The 24,047-nt window shown below is 34.0% G+C and overlaps 1 protein-coding gene across 4 annotated transcripts in view; it reads right to left on the reverse strand.

Annotated features, from left to right (window-relative positions):
• LOC123540704 (RNA-binding protein 24-B-like) overlaps window positions 1-24,047 on the reverse strand; it is a 46,344-nt gene that overhangs the window by 7,777 nt on the left and 14,520 nt on the right. The window contains exons 3-4 of one of the 4 annotated variants that reach the window (XM_045325940.2): window positions 16,513-16,636; window positions 11,880-11,910 (exon numbers count right to left, since the gene is read on the reverse strand). In XM_045325940.2, coding sequence (XP_045181875.1) covers window positions 11,880-11,910; window positions 16,513-16,636 — 155 coding nt within the window. Of the gene's footprint in view, window positions 1-11,879; window positions 11,935-16,512; window positions 16,637-24,047 lie in introns of all 4 variants that reach the window. The other 3 variants (XM_045325941.2, XM_045325939.2, XM_045325938.2) reach the window with 3 other exon arrangements.

A 24,047-nucleotide genomic window follows, 5' to 3' on the forward strand; every position in this document is an offset into this window, starting at 1 on the left:
CATCACATATCATAAATGTTAATTTCGATTAAAAGAAATTTGATATGATGAAGTATGGTGTATGAAGAGAGTCAAAAAGTAAAACATCTCTCCTTAAGCAATGTCTGTTTTTCTTTGCAGAAACCTAGCAGTAAATACTTTATAGCTCTTAACCTGATTCTAGGGGACGATCTTATATATATAGTGCAGTAAATACCTATACGTTACACTAGCATAACAAGGAAAGTCACTGTCTTCGTACATCCGATACGAAGAGAGGGGACATTTTGTAATATGTAACTTGAACGGATCAAAAGGCTTGAAATAAACTATGGTTTGCTTATGTTCAATATAGTTATTACTTATCTGCATGAATGTCCCACATAATGTTTCTCCTTTCGATAAATACTTTCAATTTATGTCATTGTTGAAGACATATGGGTAAAAAGTAAATAGAAAAATCTTAAAATCTTTCTTTTTTTTTCATTTTTCCAAAGAGAAAGAGTTGTGAGTCGTTTGATCAAGCCAGGGGTCCGCATAATTTAGTGCTCGTCGATGTCTATGTTTTACCGCAAACTGCCAATGCCTAAGGCTTGAAGTGTCATAAAAGCTTAAAAAGTGCACGTGATACAATGTATTTATCAAAAATGTCGATAAGTATCGGAAATAACTGTTTGAAAGTTTTATAACTGTATAAATCATGTCTCAAAAACATTGCATGTGCGAACAGTTGAATTTAAGACCGAGAAAACCAGTAAAAAAAGTAAGATTTATGCTTTAGAGCCTTTAAAATGATCATGACTGCCAAAAAAAAAACACGAAAAAACAACTCCTCGGAAATATACAACGAAATGATTCACATGCAAACCAATGTATATGAAGGACACAGTGTGAAGACTTTCGCGTGAAAGTTTGCCCTGTGGTGAATACAGTGCCAACCTCTGTTCAACAACAAAGCTTGAAAAAACTTAAATGCGTTCGTTGTGGAAACAAATGCTGCTCAGAAGGCATATACTCACTAAGAAAGTGGTAATTTTGGAATGGAAATATTTGCTTGAACAGAGGTAGCTGCAAACAAATGCTTTCATCGTTGAATGAAATATGTCTCTGAGACCTTGGCTTTTGCATTAAATGAATGCTCTCTTTCGTGAAATTCCCTAAATCCGCAAAGTTAAGTTCTTATTACAAGTGTACAAGTAGTCGGATAACAATTTATGTCTAGATAAAGCTAATAACATGTAATAACGGATTTTATAGATCTTAAGTATGCTTATAGAAGTAATTCTTTCTTGATAATGAATAACAGTTTATACTGATGGAAAACAAATCGGGATGAATGGATTTCACTAAATCACAAAGGGTTAAACGACCTCCTAGAATCTTCTTAATTCATACAAATGCTTTAAGAAGAAAAAATAAATTGGCATTCCTCGGAATTGGATATCATATGTTCACCGCGTAATAGCGTTATTGCACGAGATAATTATGACAAACATTTAGTTAAAAGCATTTCCCGCATGACTGCGCAGTTTAAGAGAAACGAATTCTGAACTGAAAAAGAAAAAGAAGCACAGCATTTGCAACGGGAACAGATAATTCTATTATAACTCCATCTAGTCCAGAAAAAATGCACTAAAAACCCGTCCCACAGAGACAGAAAAACTCCCTGCCGACTTAATTTGTACCCATTAATTTGTTTCAGTATACCGTTTATTAAATAACTGATGTACTAATTAATGTTTCATACGGAGCTTTTTTGTTTCGTTACTTATTTTCTTCGGGCACAGGAAAGCTAGTAACTTTTCATGTGCCTTCGTTGAACAAAAAAAAAACGGTGTTACGATTCCATTTATACCTCGTATTAGATCAGACACATTCCCTGATGGCCGTATACACATCTTCATGTTTCAATGTTTATACTTTAACGGACAATATTTTTGCTTTTGAACGTTTACCTAACAAACAACAAGATCAAATTTAAGTGGTGTAGCAATGAAATATTTGGGAATATGTCGTAGAAGCCAGGTAAAAAAATGGACAAGTACATGAGAATATTCCTAGAAAGACCTTGGACAAACTGAAGAATACAAATGTATCAATCTTCTATTCGGCAATTTTAGACAAGAGTGTAGCAAACAGACCGAAAGTTATACAAATATTTGCTTATTTAAGACAATAATTCCCTCAATGGTACTCGATTATTTGCAATGACATTTCCCCCAGAGATTTATGGAAATACGAGAAACTAGTCTTCCTGTTTGTATTAAGTAAAAGATTACAAAACGATATATTGGCTCGTTTTTACTTAATTTTATCTACAACTAAAATCCCCACTTAGCCATATCTTCGGTTTCTGGCCTGTTGAACACGGCTATGTTTGAGAATAACTTCAATGAAATTCAGTCTGTTATCTCTAACAATAAATACTTTAAGTACTTTAGTAATTATACGGCACGCTCCTGTCTCATTCCTTGCTTCATAAACGGCTGTTTCTAATCAAAAGTCCAATTTACCGGACGATTTGAGATTTGCCAGTTAATACAAGATAGCGGCCATTTTAAATGAAAAACAAAACACCGTTATTGAACACACTTGCGAACAATCGTAGTGTTATAATTCGAATTTTAGCAGTACACGGTGCATGTATATGTAATTACAGCCATTGTATTCAAGTTAAAAACAAAAGTATCATCAATGAAAAGAAGGTTAAAAAAGTCCATACTTGTTCACCCCTTATATAATATGACTTGCTTTACTATTACTATAACGCTTTTATCAAATTATTAGGCAATAGTCCTTCTAAACAAGACTCCTAGCTCCGTCCGAAAATAATCGTATCTGTTGGTATCAGTTTTGAGTAGGTAAGGCATAGCATTCACTTATAAGCATTACCAATGTCTAACAGTGAATGGAATGCTATTACTCAATTACTGAACAATGACTTTTCATTATTACACAGCATCTCAACAAATGAATTTCATTTACTCAGAAAACATTTTGGACGTTGGCCATACACCGCAGTTCACTGGCTAGACTCCCGGCAAGTTAATTAACCTTACATATTCTGTATACGAGTAGTCCAGGTATCGTATACCTTACCTCCAGTGTAAACAATGTTTTATTAGAAAAAGTGTAAATAAAAATAGCCAATCGCTTGCCAATTTGACAGTAACCTCACATATCATACGTTGGGGTTTAGTATCTTTAACACATTGTCTTGTACTTAATTTATCAATATGATCTAGTTAGGAGGCAAATAAAAATGAGTGCATAACTAAGCCCTTATCGGTTATAGCCGCGAGTTCGATTCCAAATCGAGGCGAATGTTACCACGGACGATTTGACAAAATGCAACATCTTGTCTAAACTCTTATCAAATATGAGCGAATATGAACCACATATTCTGAATTACCCATCCCTTGAAAACATTTGGGATCTTGTAACTTTCGCTTTGATAAATTATCTTTTCATCTTTTCTACAACAAGTTTTTCATCGGTTTAGACACCGATATACACGATAAGAGATATGCGTCCAAGCCTTAATAAAATCCACAAGCAGTGAACAAAATTGAAATACCAGTTCCTAATGGTATCGCATTGGATATCAGAAAATCGCATCTTCTTGCCGTGAACTATACACGTAGCTAACCAGGTTATATTACTTTATAATCATATCAATATTATGAAAACAGTAAGCCTGTAGATGTTATCAACTGTAAATACAGACTAAACATACGCCGCCGAAGTTTCAAAAGAATCGGCTGTCCACTGATAAGATGCAGCGCCAGTGTCCGATATATTAGATGTTATCCATAGAATTGGTGTGAACAGCGATCAGGTTAGCACGTGCAAATTTTCTTGCATCTGTAATAAATTCTGTTGTTTCAGAAAGGGCTGATTGACAAGGAATCTGAGAACACAGGTTACCCGTGCGCAATGATGAGAGAAATGGTAATTGAAAAGACAATGGGTTGATAGCTTAAAAAGACATCAAAGATGCCGAATACGATGAAAACAATGTACGGGCTTATCACCAAATGACTTCACATGTATATGACATTTTCATTTGTCTATTCGAGAGATACACAGCTGCTCTGTGTGAACGCAAGTACGTCATTAATAAAGTTCTTTATAAAATAGTGGCATGCTTCACCTCGTGGAACAAAAAGTTTTTTATACAAGTACACCACTGGAAATAAAAACCTCTTAACTTCAATAGACTGTGCATTTTTTCCCATAGCCAATAATTTCCCCCACTTAAAGCGATGTGTCATTGCGGCAACTGAATATTGTTTTCGTATCCCACTGGGAATCGAACTTATTTCTCCGTCCCAAATTTTGTCTTCGGATATGCGTGACTCTAGGAAAATCATTCTAATATTAAACGAAATTGAACAGCGTAGAAAGCTATTTGAAATATCCATAATTTGACAGAAAACGTTGTGAAAACCCTTTTGATGTATAGCAGATCTCGATGTTTCACACTTTTAAAAGTAAATTACTTCCCTTGGGACGCTCGGTTTATTAAAGAACAAAAATTAGGTGCAAATTGCTTAATAGATGCGTTTCCCATTTTATAGTTAGCGAGTCAGAAATATGCAGTGAGTTAGAACATATTTGCAAAGCGATTTTAAACGTTTTAACAAGATGATGCGAGGATATGACAAATGGAAAGAAAATACGGAATGTCTGTTAGAGACATATACTTCATATACAACTCAAGATATTCATAATATTACAATTTAGCAGGTACTGCAGATGCATACAGGCCGCGTGAAAATTTTATTTGTTTCCAATGCCAAAGTGAAATCCGAAAAGAAAAGGAAAATTCTGTCAAAAAAGACTATAAAAAAAACAATGTAAGTGAAGTGAGGAAGGTAGTGATATTATTAAGCGAAAGTCTGTGCCATACCAAGGATTAAATTCAAAGTCAGAATGCTGACTTTCTAACGCGAAGAGAGGCGCGGCTAATGTTGTCCGACAGTTAGTAGGCCCTAAGTCTTATTTTGTCCGACAGTGTTAGTAAGTCTACAATCAGTGTAACAACATGTAGGTAAAATACCAGTGTTGCCAAATAAACCGTCAACGTCTATGTTAAATCAATTTGAAAGTTTTTGTTTAGCGCGCAAATCTGTCGAAAGTATCACAATGTTATCATGAAATGTGTCTAACAGCTCTGTTGACAAATATGAGAAACTTTCAGTTTAAAAGTGATAACAAAATTCAGGTACAGACATAGACACATCTTGGAGACAGAAAAGAGTGTACCTACTGTAGGCCACTGGACCCCTCTGCGCCTAAGGAACATAGTACAACTGGTCACGTGATAAGTATTTTTGACCATGTGGCGACTACATTTTTATCAAATTGTAATATCATACAATAGCACTTTTTCGAATTATTCAAATGACGTGTCCTATTTTACTTGGTTTATATGTGAACTAGTATTTACTGAATATGTAGGACAAATGCAAAGGACACTAATTCGAAACAAAAAATATATCCCAGAATGCTCTCTTGTATGGTAGCATTTGCGGTGCATTTCTGAACAAGTAATGACCTTTAGAAAGACAGATGTTAGGCATAGTTTAATTTCAAAAGATGTTCGTCTGTGTATAAGTTTAACCCTTTTATTGACACAGACGGATAATGTCGGCTTATTTCAACCAGATTTATTTTGAGCTGTGTCAACAGTGGAAAATCACAATCAAATATTAAAAGAAAATACATTTAAGTTTGCTTTCGTTTTTTTCATAACGTTGTTATACTTTCTTTCATATTTGTATAGACTTGTTATCGATCTAATAAAAATATCTGAAAGTATTCTGAATCATAAATCGGAGCAATGTAGAAAATAAGACAGAACACTATCAAGAATAACTTCTGTTTTTACCGGAAGTAGAAAGCGCGCCTTCTACTTCCTGTCACGTGGTAAATAAATATTATTTCAAAAATCATATTCACAATAAAAGAAAAGCTGCGAAAATATGTCTTTCTTTGATTCACCGTTACTGATCTGCCAAAAAGGTCATGAAAGTTTATTTATCCAAGGAATTAGGATTGCGCAAATAACTCCATAAACATTTGAAGTAAATTTCTCAAAACAAACCGAAAATTTGTTCCAGATTACTGGGTCATCATAAATGAGCTAAATAAATGTTGAATTAATTTCGATAATACGAATGCGCTTCAGCCGAATTAGCGTTCTGGATCTAAAATTGGCAAGTTTATATTAATTTTGCCGTCTGCTCTTTGAAGGCTTGTGTTTGAGCAGAAAGTTCAGCGCAAGATGACAGTGGACTCCAACGCAGTGATCTCCCCTTACAGCTAAGATTCAGCTATGGGAGATAACTGTCTCTGTTGAACGACATCAATGCTGCTTGGTAAACTGAGGTGTTGCTCTGGAGAAGTTTATCTAGTTAGACAGGAAATGCCTTCCTTTAGAGAGGGGCATTTGCTCTTTAGGGGTGTTGTAAACAAATTCAGCCGATTTGTATGTAGTGATAAATCTATATTTCACTCATTAATCTGTCTAAATTATTTACAAGATTCATTAAACAAAATACCAATTTTGTGATTCACGTATTATAATCCGCGATAAATTTACCCTCCGTAACCGTTTTATCAAATAAAAAGGCGGAGATTGAGAGCCTATAGCTTCCGTTTAATGCGGCTTGTTAATCTGGCTTTAGATCATGTAGTTTCTCCTGGAATGATTACACTTGAATCCAGTAGGTGGAGTAAACCTTTAATAACCAATTTATACAAACGAACTATCTCATTTCACTTTAATTGGAGCTAGAATTCGCGCATTTCGTGCCTTTGTTCTTCGATTTTTGTACGTATTATCCGGCAAAAATGTCTAAATACATCTTCCGTGTGTGTTTCAGGAATTTTCCCAGACAATTAACAACGAAACTGTTTAGTTTTATAAGAAAGACTATGTTACATTAAACTCAGTCCAGATAAGGGACAACGAAAAGTTAAATTTGTTACCTGACTGAGAGAATCGGCACAATTTCATAAAATTTGGAAAGAATCAATAACTATCTGACGCCATTAGTTATCGAATGCGTCCTAAATACATAAACCGGAGTTTATGTTTATCGCAGTTTATAATTATAAACTTACGGTCTCAAAGGCGATATACAATCTGTAATGATCAGAAAAGTTATCAAAATTTTGCAGTGATTAAGTTTATCAGGAGCGATTATCTGCATTATGAGTAACATATGTTCATGTGCGTCTCTGAGGACCGCAGTTATGCTCGTCTGTCTGGTGTTACCGTCAATGACGCAAGATCACGTGATAAGTCGCGCGAATGAAATGAATCAATTGTGCAAACAATAAAAACGTTCATGAGCGCCGGACGCCCGTCGTATGGGGCAAATCATAGCATTCATGAAATATCATTAATTAATGATATATTTCAATGATTTTCATAAAAATGTCATTTCAGGTAGTTTATTTTTATTTTATTGATCTTCTATCGATAACGACCAATAATTGTTCACAGATGGTAGCTTTGCCCCGACAACTTGACTTCACGTGTGATTTCGTTTCACCATTGTTGAAACATGTGTTTCGATATAAAACCTTAAAGAAGTTTTCGGTGTCAAAATCATTCCAGGGGTCCTGACTGTACTTTTAAAGGTTTATGACTTTTAAACATATAGATATGCCATACATATTTGTTATACGCCGGTAGCTTAATTTCTCCTACAGTTTTTGAAATAGGGAATCACTTTAGACTTAATGAATTTTGTCAAAGCGGTCCAGAAGATCAGACACCGCCGCCGGGGATCGTACCAACGACCTCTTGACTGTATACATCAGTAGCGTACAGTACTCAACAATACTGACGCAAGATGTGTTCAAATTCGACTGCTCTAGATATATGAACAAAAACCAGTCTTACATGTCACATTAAATTATGGTAAGAGCTGTTATTTTCATAAGATACATAACTCATTGTGCGCCATAAACTAATGAAAATGAACCGACTCCAACCTGGCCTTTATAATCCGTTTTAAGAGAACCCCTACATGCTCTATCACTGGATTTTGAGAGGCTTTGAGACAAAAAGACAACTTCGTCATTTCATATCCGATCAAATAAATTATTCAAAACTATTTGACAAAATATGGATTTTCCGAACCCATTAACAATGGCAGTTATTGAATTCCGGGACAGAAACTAAATGCTTAAGTATTATATTTGAAAGAATTGTCTTCGCTTTCCTCCGTTCTACTTCCATTCATTTACTATTTAAAAAATCTAAAAATGAAAAAAGTAATACGTTTCATTATCCAAATCACTGGCTTGAAATAAAAGGCTTGTCTACCTTTTGTTTCTCTTAAAAGCAGCCACTATTCATAGCTAATGATTATTTCTTACGGGTTATTAATTATATAGAACATAAAGCTTTGCCTTTATATGATTTTCTTCCAAATGACAATAGCTTAATATTTTATTCATAATTTTCATTATGAAGTGATTTATCGGCGAGACTGAAAGCAAAATCCTGAAAGACATTAAGATCATATCTGTTTTTTCTTCTTTCTTTGCACACAGTGACAGATAGGAGCCGTTGCCTCGGGGAGTGCCGAATTGTGTCCCTTGGAATCTGTTTTTGGAACAACGACTTGCTCGAGTCTGCGGGACTACTATTAGAATTGACATATTTGTTCCAAAAAAATGGTCAGTTAGCATTTTAAAGTCAGCTGATATGACGGACAAAATTCTTAAAGAGACAACAGAAAATACATCTTTTTTTTAAACATAATTGTTTTCCTTTATAACTAATCATGAAGCATGCAGCAATCTACCACTATGTTTGCATATACAGACGAAATTAGACCACGTGATCCTCTGTTAAGTCAAACTACAGTTTTTCTTGAAGACACAACTATGGTCAAATAAAACGTGCCTGTTTAATTCGAAAATTTCTTCAATTGTTTTTGACAAATCTAGTATAAAGTGAATTTCTAAAGTACATAATTGAGCCGTGCCATGGGAAAACCAACATAGTGGGTTTGCGACCAGCATGGATCCAGACCAGCCTGCGCATCCGCGCAGTCTGGTCAGGCTCCATGCTGTTCGCTTTTAAAGCCTATTGGAATTGGAGAAACTGTTAGCGAACAGCATGGAGCCTGACCAGACTGCGCGGATGCGCAGGCTGGTCTGGATCCATGCTGGTCGCAAACCCACTATGTTGGTTTTCCCATGGCATGGCTCAATTATTATGATGTTTGCAGAAAGAGTTTACTAATGTTTGCTGGATACTATAAGAAGGAAAAATTAGATGTATACAATATCACGTCAGGGTGTGTACTATCATATATGGTTTAATTACGGAGTTTTATTGGTTTAATTAAGTACAGACAGAAAAATATGTTTCTGTCGCCAGGAAACGCACACGTTTTAAAACACTATCCAAATTTCAAAAGCTCCCCTAAAAAGGTGAGATTTCGTTCTTTTTGATTCAGCGTTTAATGATAATACATGTATATATAAAAAGTGCTGGTATGGAGCAAGTCCGAAAACGTTTCCGTCGGAACGACAATAAACATATAATTTTGACCTTAAATTTGGGGAAACTGAAAAGTAAGGACAGGACAGCAACTTTGTATTACACCATTCTTTTCAAAACTGTGACTTCAAATTCTTTTATTAAAGGTTTCTGATTACTAGAATAGTCAATGTGAACTGATTTTTACACAGGGTGCGCTTGCTGCCAGCTCTTTGTTTGTTTGTTTTTTTGTGTGTTTTGTTTTTCGTTTGCAGTTTTGATATTGTCCCTGACCAAGTTATTTTATAATAATAAAAACTTGATTTCCATGAAGCTTTAAAAACGAATATTAAAAAAAAGAACATGCAGAGGAAACAGCAATTGCACCCCACGTTTGTCAGGTATCAATCAATTAATCAGCGATACCATGTTTGAATTTTCTCAAGTTTCTCTAAAATTACATTCTAAATATATGTCTTTTTTGTTTATGTTGTCGTTCAAATACGAATTTGAGGTAGTTTTATTATTTGATGGGAACTGATTAAAGAATAATTCAGGTTCGTGTTAGAAATACATTTAAAAGAGGGATTTCAAACATGGCTCAGCTTCAGAGACTATGCCTTTTCCGTGACCTTCCGAACACTGCACGAGCATTCACGGAAAATACCGAGTCTCTCCGAATAAAACCTAGAAAATACAAAAACCAAAATCTGAATCAACTGTGTTAGTACTCGGTGCTTAGTAGGAACAATTTCACAAAATTTGATCGAACGGAATAAATGTTCAGTGCCAACGCTTTCACAGCACGCGTCAATGGACCACACTATAAAACGGGAATTAAAAAATTAAAAAAATGCAAAAAGAAAATAAAAAGTCACTAAATTGTCACAGCATCTTCCTATTTTGTACAGCCAACATCAAAGACTAATGCCAATTTTGTTCAGTTCACATGTTGGTCACACTGGTCAAGCAAGATAGAGAGAAGAAAAATGATGGAAAAACAAACTATTCAACATCACATCAACTCAAACATGTTCTAAATCTCTTTAGAACGCTACCGGAAATTTCTGGTTATGGTGTCCAATTTTCACATGTGGCCGCCATGTTGATTTCTAGTCACGTGACATTATGACATGCCATGGCATTGGTGACCTTGCGTCAATTCAAGCTGGCCATATTGGGATTCTACCATTAGAACATAAAATAATAGCTAAAATTGTATATAAAGCTTAATTAAAATCACTGGGGATTAAGCCTACTTAAATATTTGCCGATTATCTTAAATTAATTTTATTTGAAATAATCTTACTGCAATAGAGAACTGAAACAAAAGGTGAAACCTCGTAAAATGTCTCATAAGAAGATCGTTTATTTTCGATGAAATATAGTTTATAAATAAACGGCGGATTGGTATTATAGCTTCCGCCAATTTCCTTTCATCAGACTATGTATGAGCCCACGAAATAGTTCCAGTCAGACATTTCACACCTGCCTTTTGTTGAAGTTGAATGCTGACATATGTTTGTATTATTTATAATCCTTAATTTTTTGTTTATGTACATTCGGTGAAGGTTTTCTATGCGCTAGTATTAAGTACTTAAGAATGCCCTATTTTCTGTAAAGAAACAAAAAACACAGATTTGCATTAACTTTCATTTGGTGATTCATAAACATGGCATTATTTACCCGCCCCCATTCCTACTTGGAGAAGATGGGAAAATGTCTAACTGTTACTTTTCCATAATCAATTGTATACAATTCTCATAAAACCACCCTTGTCAAAACTAAACAAAATGATCTACACCAGCCATCACATACATAGAAATGAACATGAGATGAGCAATTCAAATTTTGTGAAATATGTCCTCCGCTTCCGGGCAGATAACGTCTCAATGTTCTGATTAGAAGTATTTTTATGCATATGATAATCATGGACATGCGTTAACATAACATACATTTACGTGTTAAAACGTCAGTATTTGTCATAAAACGCCTAATCTTGTGACTCTACAGTTAGGCATTCTAAAGAATGACGGGCTCTAGAGTTAGGCATTCTCAAGAAAAATGTCGGAGATTCTCAAATGCTAACCTATTACGGAGGAGATTGAGCATTTGACATAAAAGCGTTTTGAAAAATGTTAAGAAGCGATGGAGAAATGGATCCAGAAAACTCCAAAAATAGACTGCAATCAAAGTTTGAACACAAACCCCCTTAAAATAATGTTGGATAACCCTGACTTTATTTAGAAATACAGAAATATTAACTAAATCAACAATAGCATTACATTTGTACTGGTTTCCATTTCTGAAACTTATCTGGACCTTGCATGAATAATGGAACTCGAGTTGGTTAATCGAAAAACGAAAGGGTATTGAAAATCGAACTTACCCAAACTGTCCTGGAAGTACGCCGGGAATTCCTGTTTTAATAGCAAGTGGTAGAGCTGTAATTAAAGACATGCATAGTTTATGTTGATGAGTAGGGAGGTTAGCGGAGTGAGGTGTAAAAAATCACATCTAAGCCCCTAACTTTAATTAAGCGGTGATACGGGTTAAATGTCTCGGTGAAATAATTCGTTAAGACAACTGAAATTAATTAACGTTAAACCAATTAGTTGTGAATCTAAACATGAAGGTGTATATATGTGAATACATTGCTGCTGGCGACCTAAATGCACATAACAAACTGTAATGTAAACTCATTAAAATGTAATGCTAAGCATACTTAAAACTGTATTGTATAGCACATTACAAACTGTAGATAAACTCAAGCTGTAATGTAAAGTACATTACAAAATGTAATGTAAATCAAGTTATCAACAGTAATCTAAATATATTGAAAACGTTATGTTAACGTATTACATTTCATTACAAACAGTAATGCATCTATTACCGATTTACAATGTAGAAAAATGCTATCTACTTGCTTTTAATTATATAAAAATAATCCTTTCACGTTTTCCTTTAGTCGTAACCATGTAGTGATTAATGTGCAACCTCGTTTTATTGAGTGTAAAACCCACACAAAAAATGTTTAATTCAATCGTTATATGCATTATTATCGGTTCTTTGTAGTTGCCGCCAGTTTTAAAAGAGGAAAAAACGTTCTTACAATCTACAATTAATTCTACATGGTATTTAACATTTATTAAAAAGCACACATGTTAATTAATGGAGATGGTGTGTGAAAGTGACCGAAATGGGTTAAGGTTCAACATTATAATACTTTTACAGCCATTGTATGACATTCTATTGCTCTTATACTTTGGGACTCAATAATTAATAAAACTGTTTAATTAACAAAGAACTAAGAAAAAAAAACACCATCAATTGAAATATTACGTTACCACATAAGCGTATAACGCATATCAAATGATGGTATTCCTTGCAGAACAAGTAAAATGATAGTATGTTTTGTAGTTATTTGAAATCGATCAAAAGAAATTTTGACTGATAATCTTATAAGAGATAATCTGCCCCGCATGCATCGAGTTTGACTGATTTATAAGACAAACGAGATGCCTGATAATCAGAATCTGAATGTATTTGTTGGATGTTGTCCAGATGTGCCACGCTTTTGTTTTAGTCATACCGTTATGACGTGTTATTGTCCCTTTATTGTTTCAGATTTTACAACAAAAGGTTGTGCCCCTGAACGTTTTTTTTTTCTTGCAAACTGTGGGTATTTTTTAAATTCACTTTTTCTTCGTTGCAGGCACCGTTGAATATGTAATGAAATAAATAATTCAATTCTAAATGAAGGGACACACGTTTTTATTTCTGTTATAAGTGGAGTTTCTGAATAAGTTATTCCCCATTTCCAGGGGCGGTGTGTAATACTAACAAGTCAGTAATGATTGGTCAGGTATAAGGAATTGCAAAGAAAATATTTCGGAACCGATATGCTGCAAGAAAATATTTCGACAATGGGTCCTATAAAGCATTAAGTAGTGGAAAACACTGGATCATCATTATCATCACCACCAACCCCACCATCACCATCATCATCGTCACCATCATCATATTTATCATGTTTTATATTCAGGTTTTGCACTAACTTTGACAAATCGATCCGGTTTCTACAGTTTAAACACGGACATAACAATTTCTGTACCAAAGCAATATGCTACTTATTCCGTATCTTTCCTTGATGTTTATATTATAAAAGGTAATCATTTGAAATTCAAACACCTTTGTCGCTTTTATTGACCCACAGCAAAAGCCGCAAATGAAAAGCGGACAATGTCGATATTTTATGGGCACATAGTAAAATGTCATTTTCTTTTGTAAATATTGACAAAAGATTGGCCCCCGACGACTTGTTCAGAAATTACAAAAGGTGCGACACCGGGCAGCATACAAGATTTGAATATCTAACTATTACCTCATATTCATCAATTTTTCGTCTTCATAAAACATTAAAGATTTTATCAGGACAGAACGAAGTAGAAAGATTTTACGTACTATCAGATCAGCACAAAGTCTTGACGATAGCGTCCGGGTAGAAAAAGATATATCATTACTTTGCGTATTAATGGAAATTAATTTATCACAAATCCTCTGAAAAGGTCATAACAATTTATGTAGTTGAATAGCTGTGGAATGACAGTACGGATCATATTAGATTTTAAACACAGTCAGATTTTGTCACTTTAACATTTGGAGGGTATTATGAATAGCTCTTCGTTAATACACAGCGATTTCATGACAGAAGCGCAATGTACTAGGTATCGTTGCTCAGTTTTTTGTCCAGCCCTAAAACTCAAGTATTTAGTCCAGCCCTAAAACTTAAGGATCAAGTCTAACCTTAAAACACAGGCCTCAAGTCCAGCCTCAAAACTCAAGCCTGAAGTCAAGTCTCAAAACTCAAGACTCAAGCCTCAAGTCCAGCTCAAATTCAAGCCTCAAGTCATGCCTCAACTTTCAAGCATCTAGTCCAGCCTCAAAACTCAAGTTTAAACACAAGTATCTGACCGATAGTTCGTGGGTAAATCGTTGAATATTTAACATTCCATTTTAAGACGTATAAATACATTATATACTTTGCATTTTAAACAATGCCAACTGCAATCATTTCATGGTTTAGCACACTGATAAATATCACCTCGTGGAATACATTGGACAGAAACTGGAAGAACAGAATCTGTTTTTGTTTTCATTTTTAGTTCGACACGAGTACGGGAAGAATAGTTGAACAAGATTATCTTGGAATAACTCTCGACAGAGCGTTGGAAGCAGGTGAAAAACATTTGTTTTAATTCGAAGGTTGTCGGAAAAAGATAAAATGATTATTTTTACTGAAATCTTTAATCGAGATAAAGACAATATGAAGAGAAACTCAGCTGTCGGCTTAGAAAACCTCGCTTCCATTTCGTTAATTTGACATGATTTAACGGAAAATGTATTTGAACGCTTGCTATATGAAATGAAATATAGCAGTTTTTGAAGATCTGGAGTTAAGATGGTGTTTGCAAGAGCTTGACAAACCTGGTGGTTTGTTTCAGGGAAAGAATTTTGAAATCCTGAACTTTTGATACCTGTATTGTTATCATGAAAAAGATATTTCGAGACAAATGGCTATATAGTATGGGAGAAATGATTGATAACAATATGGTTGTATAGACAGCAGCATATGATGTTGCACGGATATTTCGAGAGGAATGTGTCATTACTTTGGTAACATTTCTGTCGCCCAACACTTAAGACCGTGCATAGCCTTTGAAATTTACTGTTCTTTTCATATTCCTTACATATAGTCAAATGTTGTAATAAAGTTTGATAATAATTGGATAATAATCATTTCTCAAGATGAATAGTTTTATAAATGTGTCACGGCATGTAAATCTTCATTCTGTCTGTATATTTTAGCAGGATGCATTATGGGTAAGTGCGTACATCTTCAAACTGAAATATTTCTTATGAAACTTATGAAGAATTCGGAAGTAAAGCAGACGTTGTCCGGGTGCAAAAGTTTCATCTGTCTTGATTTACAATGCAAATTTTAATTGCACCAGAAGTGTTTGTTAGCAAATAACATTTATCTGTTGGACGGACAGAAGCAAAGCTACTCCGCTAATCTCGCTACTTAGAACGTCAAATTTCATATGTCAGATTTATAGCTCAGCAAAGTAAATCAGTACAAATTTCTCTCATTTGAAAGTGAGAAACATCAATTATCTCCCTTCCTTGAGTACTCTTCATCTGGAGAATATTTAAGCCAAGATATCGCGAGAGCACGGTAAGTAAGTTATGATTTACGTTAATAGCCCCTGGGGATTCATAACAAAAACAAATTCACATTATAGACCCATCTAGACATTTGATTGTAAAGTTGTCTGTTTATAGGCTAGAAACATGTCAATGAATAGTCAGACTACGTAGGCTTGGGACATGGATTCTAATTTACTCTTGAATGTTTTATTGACCACCAATCCATCACAAGAAGGTTTAGGCAACGCTGTCTACTGCGTTTTAAGTACTGTTTTTAAAAGAACACGAAAGCTCTTGAACGGTAAACCGGAAATGCGACAACGCACATACGCAATCGGACATGTTTTTAAGTTCTCGTTGACTGGTTTGTTGTAACAAAAAAAAAATGTTCTCTTTTTTTTTTAATACAGAACGCAATGAATTATGTAAGAATAAATCACATCATTGTTTTTATCGAAGCGTTATCTTGTTCAATTTGTTCTCGGTTTCTCGTCTGTTCTCGCCGCATTGCCAAGTTAGTGCAAAATAATGAATATTTTATTGCCCGTAAGGTGTAAAATACAGACTAAGGTTACACATCCAGTGTTTCATATTTACGACATCAAACGAATTAATAATACTCATGCATCAATGCGGGGGATTATTTCAACATACTTTAGGAGCATTAGAATTACATTTACAGGTGTGTAATGATGTCAATGTCTTAAAATAATTCTATTTATAGAAACCTGACTTACGGGGAATCTCTTAAATGATAAGTAGTAAGCATTTAAAAAAAAGGTAAAAATGAAATTTAAAAGGTGTCAACACACCTGTTAATATACCTCTAGGTTTAGCCCCTAAATAGGCTAAATTTACATTAGCTTTTCTTCCATCTATAATTGGATTGGGGTCTTTACACGCCCTTTCTGCTGCCTCTCTGTTTGCCATTGTAACCTATAAGTAGAAACATGTAGAATTCCCTAACGATCTATAAATAGTAACAACTTATAATACGTCTGTTCTGTATATATAAAAGGCCTCCTGAAAATATAAATGAAAGCTCCTTGCCGAAGCATGCTTCTCTGGAAACTAGACATTAGATGACAAAGAGCAGAGAACCAAAAAATCACTGGAAAAAACAAACACATGGGAATCACACAAGAAAATATTCGTAAAATGATAAAGATAATAGAAGTGTTTGTTAACATTAATGCATTTCTGAAACAACTATTACAAAACATGCAGATAATACATTCAAATATTTAGAGTAATCACGTTCGCACGTGCATAATAACCTGTAATGACTATGTGCTGAGTTTAAGACAGAGTGCTTGTATCAGTTGTTTTGGTGATCCGTTTTTTGGATTTATGTGTATTATGTGAAGACAGTTATGATGTAAGCATGCTGTTACAAATGTATGGGTTTAAAAGACGATTTCTTTCTGAATGGAAATTAATAATGCGTCAGTACATTTTGATTAATTATTTATCATTCTATTCTGTATAATCCAGTTCTCTATTGAATAATATTTCGTTTGAATTATCAAGTATATTGGTCCGTAAAATGTATTTAGTCGATTAAACAAAATGGCTGCCATTATGAGGGAAATGTGATGCTAATTCATTGCAAGTGAAATCTGGAATGGTGAAATCTAGTTCAGTGTTGTCATTTTCCGTTAGGTATTGTACGCAGTCTGTGAAGCAGAAATATGCTACAATGAGTAATGCAATATATATGTAAAATAGAAAATTATACGGATCATATAAACATAATAGTCTGATAAGGTTACAGAACACCGCAGAGGAGAGATTTTTCAATAGCAAGCCCGTCAGGTAAAAAAAGATACGATTGTAGTTTTTGAAGAGGAAAAGAGTGTAGAGATATTTCGCTCACATTCATCATGTAAAGCTGGATTTTTATTAAGATGAACGCTCACTTCGCTCTTGCAATGCACTTACTTCTGAGTAATCATTCTATATGATCAAATGAACATTGCGCCGTGTGCAGAAACCGAGTATTCCACTGAAATATTCAATTTTCAGCACTGACCAAGTTTTAGTATATTTAAAGTTCTCTTTGAATGTATGCATGCTCCTTAAACGAATAAATATTAACATATGATGAGACTGGAATTGAATCATGAATGTACTTGAGTTTATTGCTATGTAAAACATGTCATTGTCCTGTTATAGATTATTCCAAGCTCTGTGTTTGGCAGTTTGTGTACATTTCCAGGGCGATTTATGCGCTTTCAGAATACTGTCGTCTGCTTTTCAAAACTTTCGACATCCGTTGATTCCAGATCTACAGTCTATAAACTCTCCCCTACTTTCAACTGCTGAAAGCTGGTCGAGATTTTATGATTGTAAATTGAGACTTTAAGCTCCTTAGCTTTGCTAAGTCAGTCTAGTGTTGATGTCGGTAGGGGTTAGAATGCCGGAAGTTGATATCATCTAACTCAAACTATGTTAATTATGTCGTAGAAGTACGTATCTTTTTATATGCATAAGATATATTTTTTAGCAATTTATTTCCTTATTCATTTCTCAGGACGGTTTATTTGAAAACAATTTATTTTTGTTTCAGCAACGTTCTGTTGTGACTGTTTCAGGCCCTAGACAAACATGACCTCAAAAATCGCCACAGTTAATGAGATCTATTGACATTTTCAAGTGGCGGTTGGCTTATTGATAAGTGGCAGCTATTCAAGCCCGAAACTGGTGATAAAGTGTTACATTCAGTGTTTGAATGGCTAAATCTCGTAATAAAAGTTCAGTGAAAGGAATGATATAGTCTTTTATTCAACGCCGGGTCATGTCGGTTTAAAAACGCAGACGACATTCAGTGTACCCGCAACATTTGACTATGCATACAATGTTTGAATGTTTACCTAAGTAGCGAACGTTTGTTTAGGATTGAAATACTTAAATTTGGGATAAAAGTGGAATAAGCGAAGATAATTTTGTTATGAATGGGTTTTCGAGGGTCTTAAGACTTTCTGTAAATGTAAATGGTTTTGATACACGCCCATCGTGTTAAGTGTGACACAAAGGGTGTAAATGGGAAACAGATGAAGCTGAAACATTAAAATTGTTTATATGTCGGCTTACGTATATTTCTTTCACCGCTACTATTCCTATATTTCAATGACTTTTTATCGTTGCACGCAAAAAGACAGATTGTTGGTGCACCCTTGGCAGTCTAAAGAGAAGCACACACACACAAAATTGATGTTGCAGTTATTTAATACTATTTCGAATTGATCGTGACAATTTATTTTTTTTACAATAATTTGAACATTTTCCCGAATCTGATTAAAAAAATATCGAATTCAATCTTTATATTTTTCCGTCCATTCTCATTTGATTCTGAAGTCTGAAAAATATTTGACGACAGAGGTTTGCACGAGGAGGTGTACAATGCATTGCTATTTTAGGCAAGTTCTCCTTTTTTCATCACCGAAATCTTGCAAGGACGTTATACAACAGTACATATATGTTTGTTAACATAGATTTATGATACATACATTTTGTACAAAATGAAATCATTTAAAAACATTGTAATAAATGAAAATGTTTATATAAAAATAACATCTCTCCTCCCATTTATATTATTATTTATCATACATACAGCGATTTACCGTTGACTTATTAGTCGGATAATGGATGTGTATCTGCGGCACGCTGCCATAAAATATCATCAAAACCTACTACGTTCGTTCTGGTGCCAATATCTTAAACCCAGCATGCAGGGAAAAGAGGTGGGAGAAAAAAACAGTAACACGATTGAACATATGTTAGAATGAGTGGCGGATTACAGTATGATCTCGTGGATCAATTTTAATTTCTTGTGTTTCAGATTTTTCTTTCTTTCTTACTGTAAGGTCATGGTGATTTTTCTGTTATTTTTTTTCTTATCTTTTTCACTGCTGTTTCTGGTTACACGAAGTATTTACGATTTTGTCGGTAGTTTTTATTTTTTTCGCTATAAGTTCAACCAGATTTAATGTTGAAAAAAAGGTATTCAGAAATTATACTAAGATTAGACGTCACTTTTATAATGTTCGAGGGCTATCTCCAGTATGAATGGACATATCTGAAAAGGTAACACAACTCTTGCCTTTCTATCGGTTAGTATCTACAACTCAGAGTTACACCGCTCAGAACCTGCGGCTCCTACAGTACCTCTGCATTTTTACTTCCCTTTTTATATATGCCAGAGTTAATGCTCTTGTCAATGACGTTCAAAAAGATGGTCCGAATAAAGAGGCCGTACAGGACTAGCAGCGTGTTAAGCCTCTTAAGCGATAACATGTATTTTGATAGTATTTATAATTATTTAAATTGAATCCGTTATCAATCACGGTTAATTTACTTCGTGATTGAAGAAAATGTTGGTTAAAAATTACTTTCTCTCATTTGAACGACCATGCCGATCTTATAAAAGACAATAAAACACAGTGAATTGCTGCACAATAAAACACGGTGGGTTGCTGCACAATAAAACACGGTGGGTTGCTGCAGAAGAGTATCAGCTTGATATAGGTTCTTATAATACTGAAATACACTTTATAGCTTCTATTTATTCAACTGTTCTGAGTTGATTGTGTGCCACAAAATGGTTTTCCGCCTCGTACACACAAACTTAACTAAATTTGCAGTTTATTACTATCCGGTTAATGTTCATAGTTTTATTGTTTTCTAGATTAACTCAGTCAATTTTCTGCCTCATAACTTTTGAAACTACTCGTGAATTACTCAAAAAGCAGATTTTTTAAACCATAACACAGAATGTGATAATTCAGCTATTTTACAAGTTTAAAGGAGAAGTAATGGATTTATGAAATGGAACCGTGTTATTTAGTATATGCAAATTTTTAGAATTGCATTCCTAATGTTCTAGAAAGCTTGTCTAATCTGATTGTATTTTTTGTTAATTTTTAAAATTATGATGCATTTGTTTCTGTAATACGTGCAGGGCCTGCCAACATTTGTAACATCTTGAATCTGTGAAATAGGTAGAAAATTATTAGAAATGTTGAAATATCTTCCATGAGCCATAGATTATCACAAAAGGGGGTGTGTATCCTGGGAATTTCTCTAACGTACTATAGACCAGGAATCTAGCATTTCGTTTGACTTCCATTTTTTATTCTGTTTTGCAACCGATTGATTGTGAAATGAATGACGAGCCAAAATAAGTTTTAATAAACTGCGCGTTCTTGTTTCAAACAGAATATATTTTCGCATGGAGGACGTTACTGAACAGCATACCAAATAAGTCTTGTGTCTGTGTATAACGTTGACACAACAAAATAAACAAAGGTCATACAGAAGAAAAAATAGCATGTTAATATTAAACAATGTATAAAACAGGTTATATTGTTGAAAGAACCAATTTCTGAATTTTATGTGTTACCTTGTTTGATACATTCTGCAGGCAAATAATTTATATAGCTCTGCTATTACACCTGGCCTATAAACACTACGATTCCAGAGGGCCAGAAGAAAATGTACCAGATATAATATTTTTTGCATTTTATTGAGCAATTCATTAATTTATCAACTAATAGTTCTGGCTTCTATATACATTATACTCCACAGGCACAACTGTAACGTCAGAGCTGGAACCGAAAATCGCAATAACACTAGCGGAAGACACTCTGGTTCATTTTATACGTCGCTTTTATCTCCGACAGTGTACAGGTACACGCTTTTATGGTGCTTGAAATGACAAAGTATCGTAGATTATCTATATTTATGGAACAGAAGTATGAAAAGTGTATTTATATATAACTCCAAATTGTTATTTGTGCATGTTTTGAAGTGATCGTGCGCAGTTGATCTGTTCTTTGTTATAAACGGCTTGCACTTCATTCCTTGAATATTGTTTCTTTGTTTTAAGCGTCATGCACTGTGTTGCTTATTAAAAAGGCATGATAACGTCTACTACGCTGAAGATTTTCGTCTGCAGCATCTTCGATCGTATCAAATTATTTTTGCAATCTTGCTTTATCAATTACAATAAAACACACGTGATTAAAACTAGAATAAAACAATAGCTTAGATATTTTCTTGAATATGCTTCCAGAAGTATATGTAATATATAACAATAATTACTTTGAGCTTTTTTCAAGGAAAATAAGACATACATGAAGTCCAAGAAGTAATAATTTCATATAGAAAAAAGTCATTCATTCAACCGTTTACAAAGGCAGACAAAATCCCATGTTTGAATCATGGTACGTATGTGTATAAAATGTAATATTCTTTAATCAATTTAATACTGAAATGATAGCTTTCAAGCGCCAACCTTCGCCAGCATAAAAAATGAATATTTTCGGTAATTTGCCCTGGATTTAGAATAGAAGAAGAAAAGTCATTTTTCATGTTATGTTCTTCACTATATAAAGCAGTCAAATAGAATATAAAAATGACGTGTATACATAAGTATAGCTTTAACCATATAGTTTACTGGAGGTCATGGGCTGATGAAAGCATGGTTAGTGTAATTACTCGGTAATGAATACTGATTATCAATGATTATAGCCTCTTATATCTTTCGCTCCATTACTTTTGCATTCATTTCTAGCAATGTACCTTTCTAATAATATTCATATAGCCTGTTAACAAGAAAATTTGTAGAACTTTACCACTGTAATAGACTGAAGTTTTTTTCCCCTCAAGAGGTTCAAAGGTATAAACACACGCAGTGTTTAGCTTTTAAAATCATGGTCATGTTGTTATGTAAAAATGCACCAAATAAACTTGTAGTTTTTGTTCTACAAATTAAATTATTTTCATATCCTTTAAAAATATTACCCAAGAGTCACTAACTTTTATGATAGAACACGCTGATTTCTGACACGCCTCTCTGAAAGCAGGAATGCGTTTATTAACACATCTAACTGTACTGTGTATATATAGTTTTATACCTTTAAAGCCGAGGTCAGAGACAGGTCTTATACCGCGAGTACCTGATCCACAAGCAGGAAATTGACAAAAGTTTTCCAACTGGTTTTAGAACTCTCGTTTAATAACCGAAGGGTTTATTTTAAATGCCTGCCACCGCTGGTTTATATATTTGACTCTAGAACTTGTTGAAAAACATGGGACATAGATAAAACGCTGCTGACAACTTTGATACGATTGAACGCGAAAAAAATGTATTAGAAACAGATGAACGGTATATCTAACTGCTTACAATTTTGTAGACGGTAAAGAGCCGAAAAGGCTTTGTTTATTGAGTCTAATTGCCTCAAGAGGTATAGAAACGGAATAACGTCAAGCCAACAATTACGCACTTACATTAAAATATTTTCCCTCACAGAAAATGTTGATTTTTAAGCAACGCAAAGAACTGACACACAGTTTAACACTCAAATCTAGGAAAAGGATGTTTGAGAAGAAACATGCGCATATAACAGACAGTTTTACCTATAATCAAAACAAACGAAAGAGCGTTATTTCTTAGCTTGTGCTCAAACTTTACAAATTGCTTCGCTAACTAGACTCGATGTTTCAAACATTTCAGAGGCAAAAACACAGAAAAGTTCTGAAAAATCTAGCGGTTGAATTACTTAACATGTCAAAAACACTAAAAGAAAACAAGCACGCACAAAGTTTATTAGTTTTGATCGTTTTGTTACTTATGCAAAAACAAGGAAAACTTATGTAAAATAATCAGGAGTTAGAATTGCTTAACATGTCTTAAAAACTATCGCAAAATTTACTTTTTAAACTTTTTTTTTTAATATATCTTTCGTAAGAAACTTAAACACTACCTTTTGAATAAGCGCTTTTACTTTATATCAAAATATAATGTAGACCGAATACACGAAATGTCGTCAACTCAGTTATTATTTTCAGTTTCAACAAAATCTCTATTTCATATTTTGTTTTTCATTATTTCGCAAATTTTATACATAAAGTCGAAATACGTGTTTAACTAAACTACCATTTTACAAAAACAAAACAAAATGACGCCAAAAGCATGTCAGTGCATTTTTACGGTATTCACTCATATTACACTCTCACAAATGAAGCACTAATTCGGATAGAGCAAAATTTCGGATGGTTCCGTTGGAAGTAAGTTGTTAACAATACAATAAACGCATTATGTGCATTAACTGATAAGTGCTATGTTTGCATTTTTACGATATTTGCTTTAATACTACTCTTAAACAATTGTAGCTTTTTGGACTAAATAATATTCAGACAACTAAATTAACTCTTGTTTACTTTGTATCGCAAACTATTCATTAACAATTCAATGAACCCGACTTTATCATTGGAACTAAGTGGGTTATTTGTTGCTATATGTCATGAGAAGTGTGTGTTAAACAGAACATCAATTTCCTCTCAA

Source organism: Mercenaria mercenaria, chromosome 16, assembly GCF_021730395.1.
Source record: "Mercenaria mercenaria strain notata chromosome 16, MADL_Memer_1, whole genome shotgun sequence".
NCBI lineage: Eukaryota > Metazoa > Mollusca > Bivalvia > Venerida > Veneridae > Mercenaria > Mercenaria mercenaria.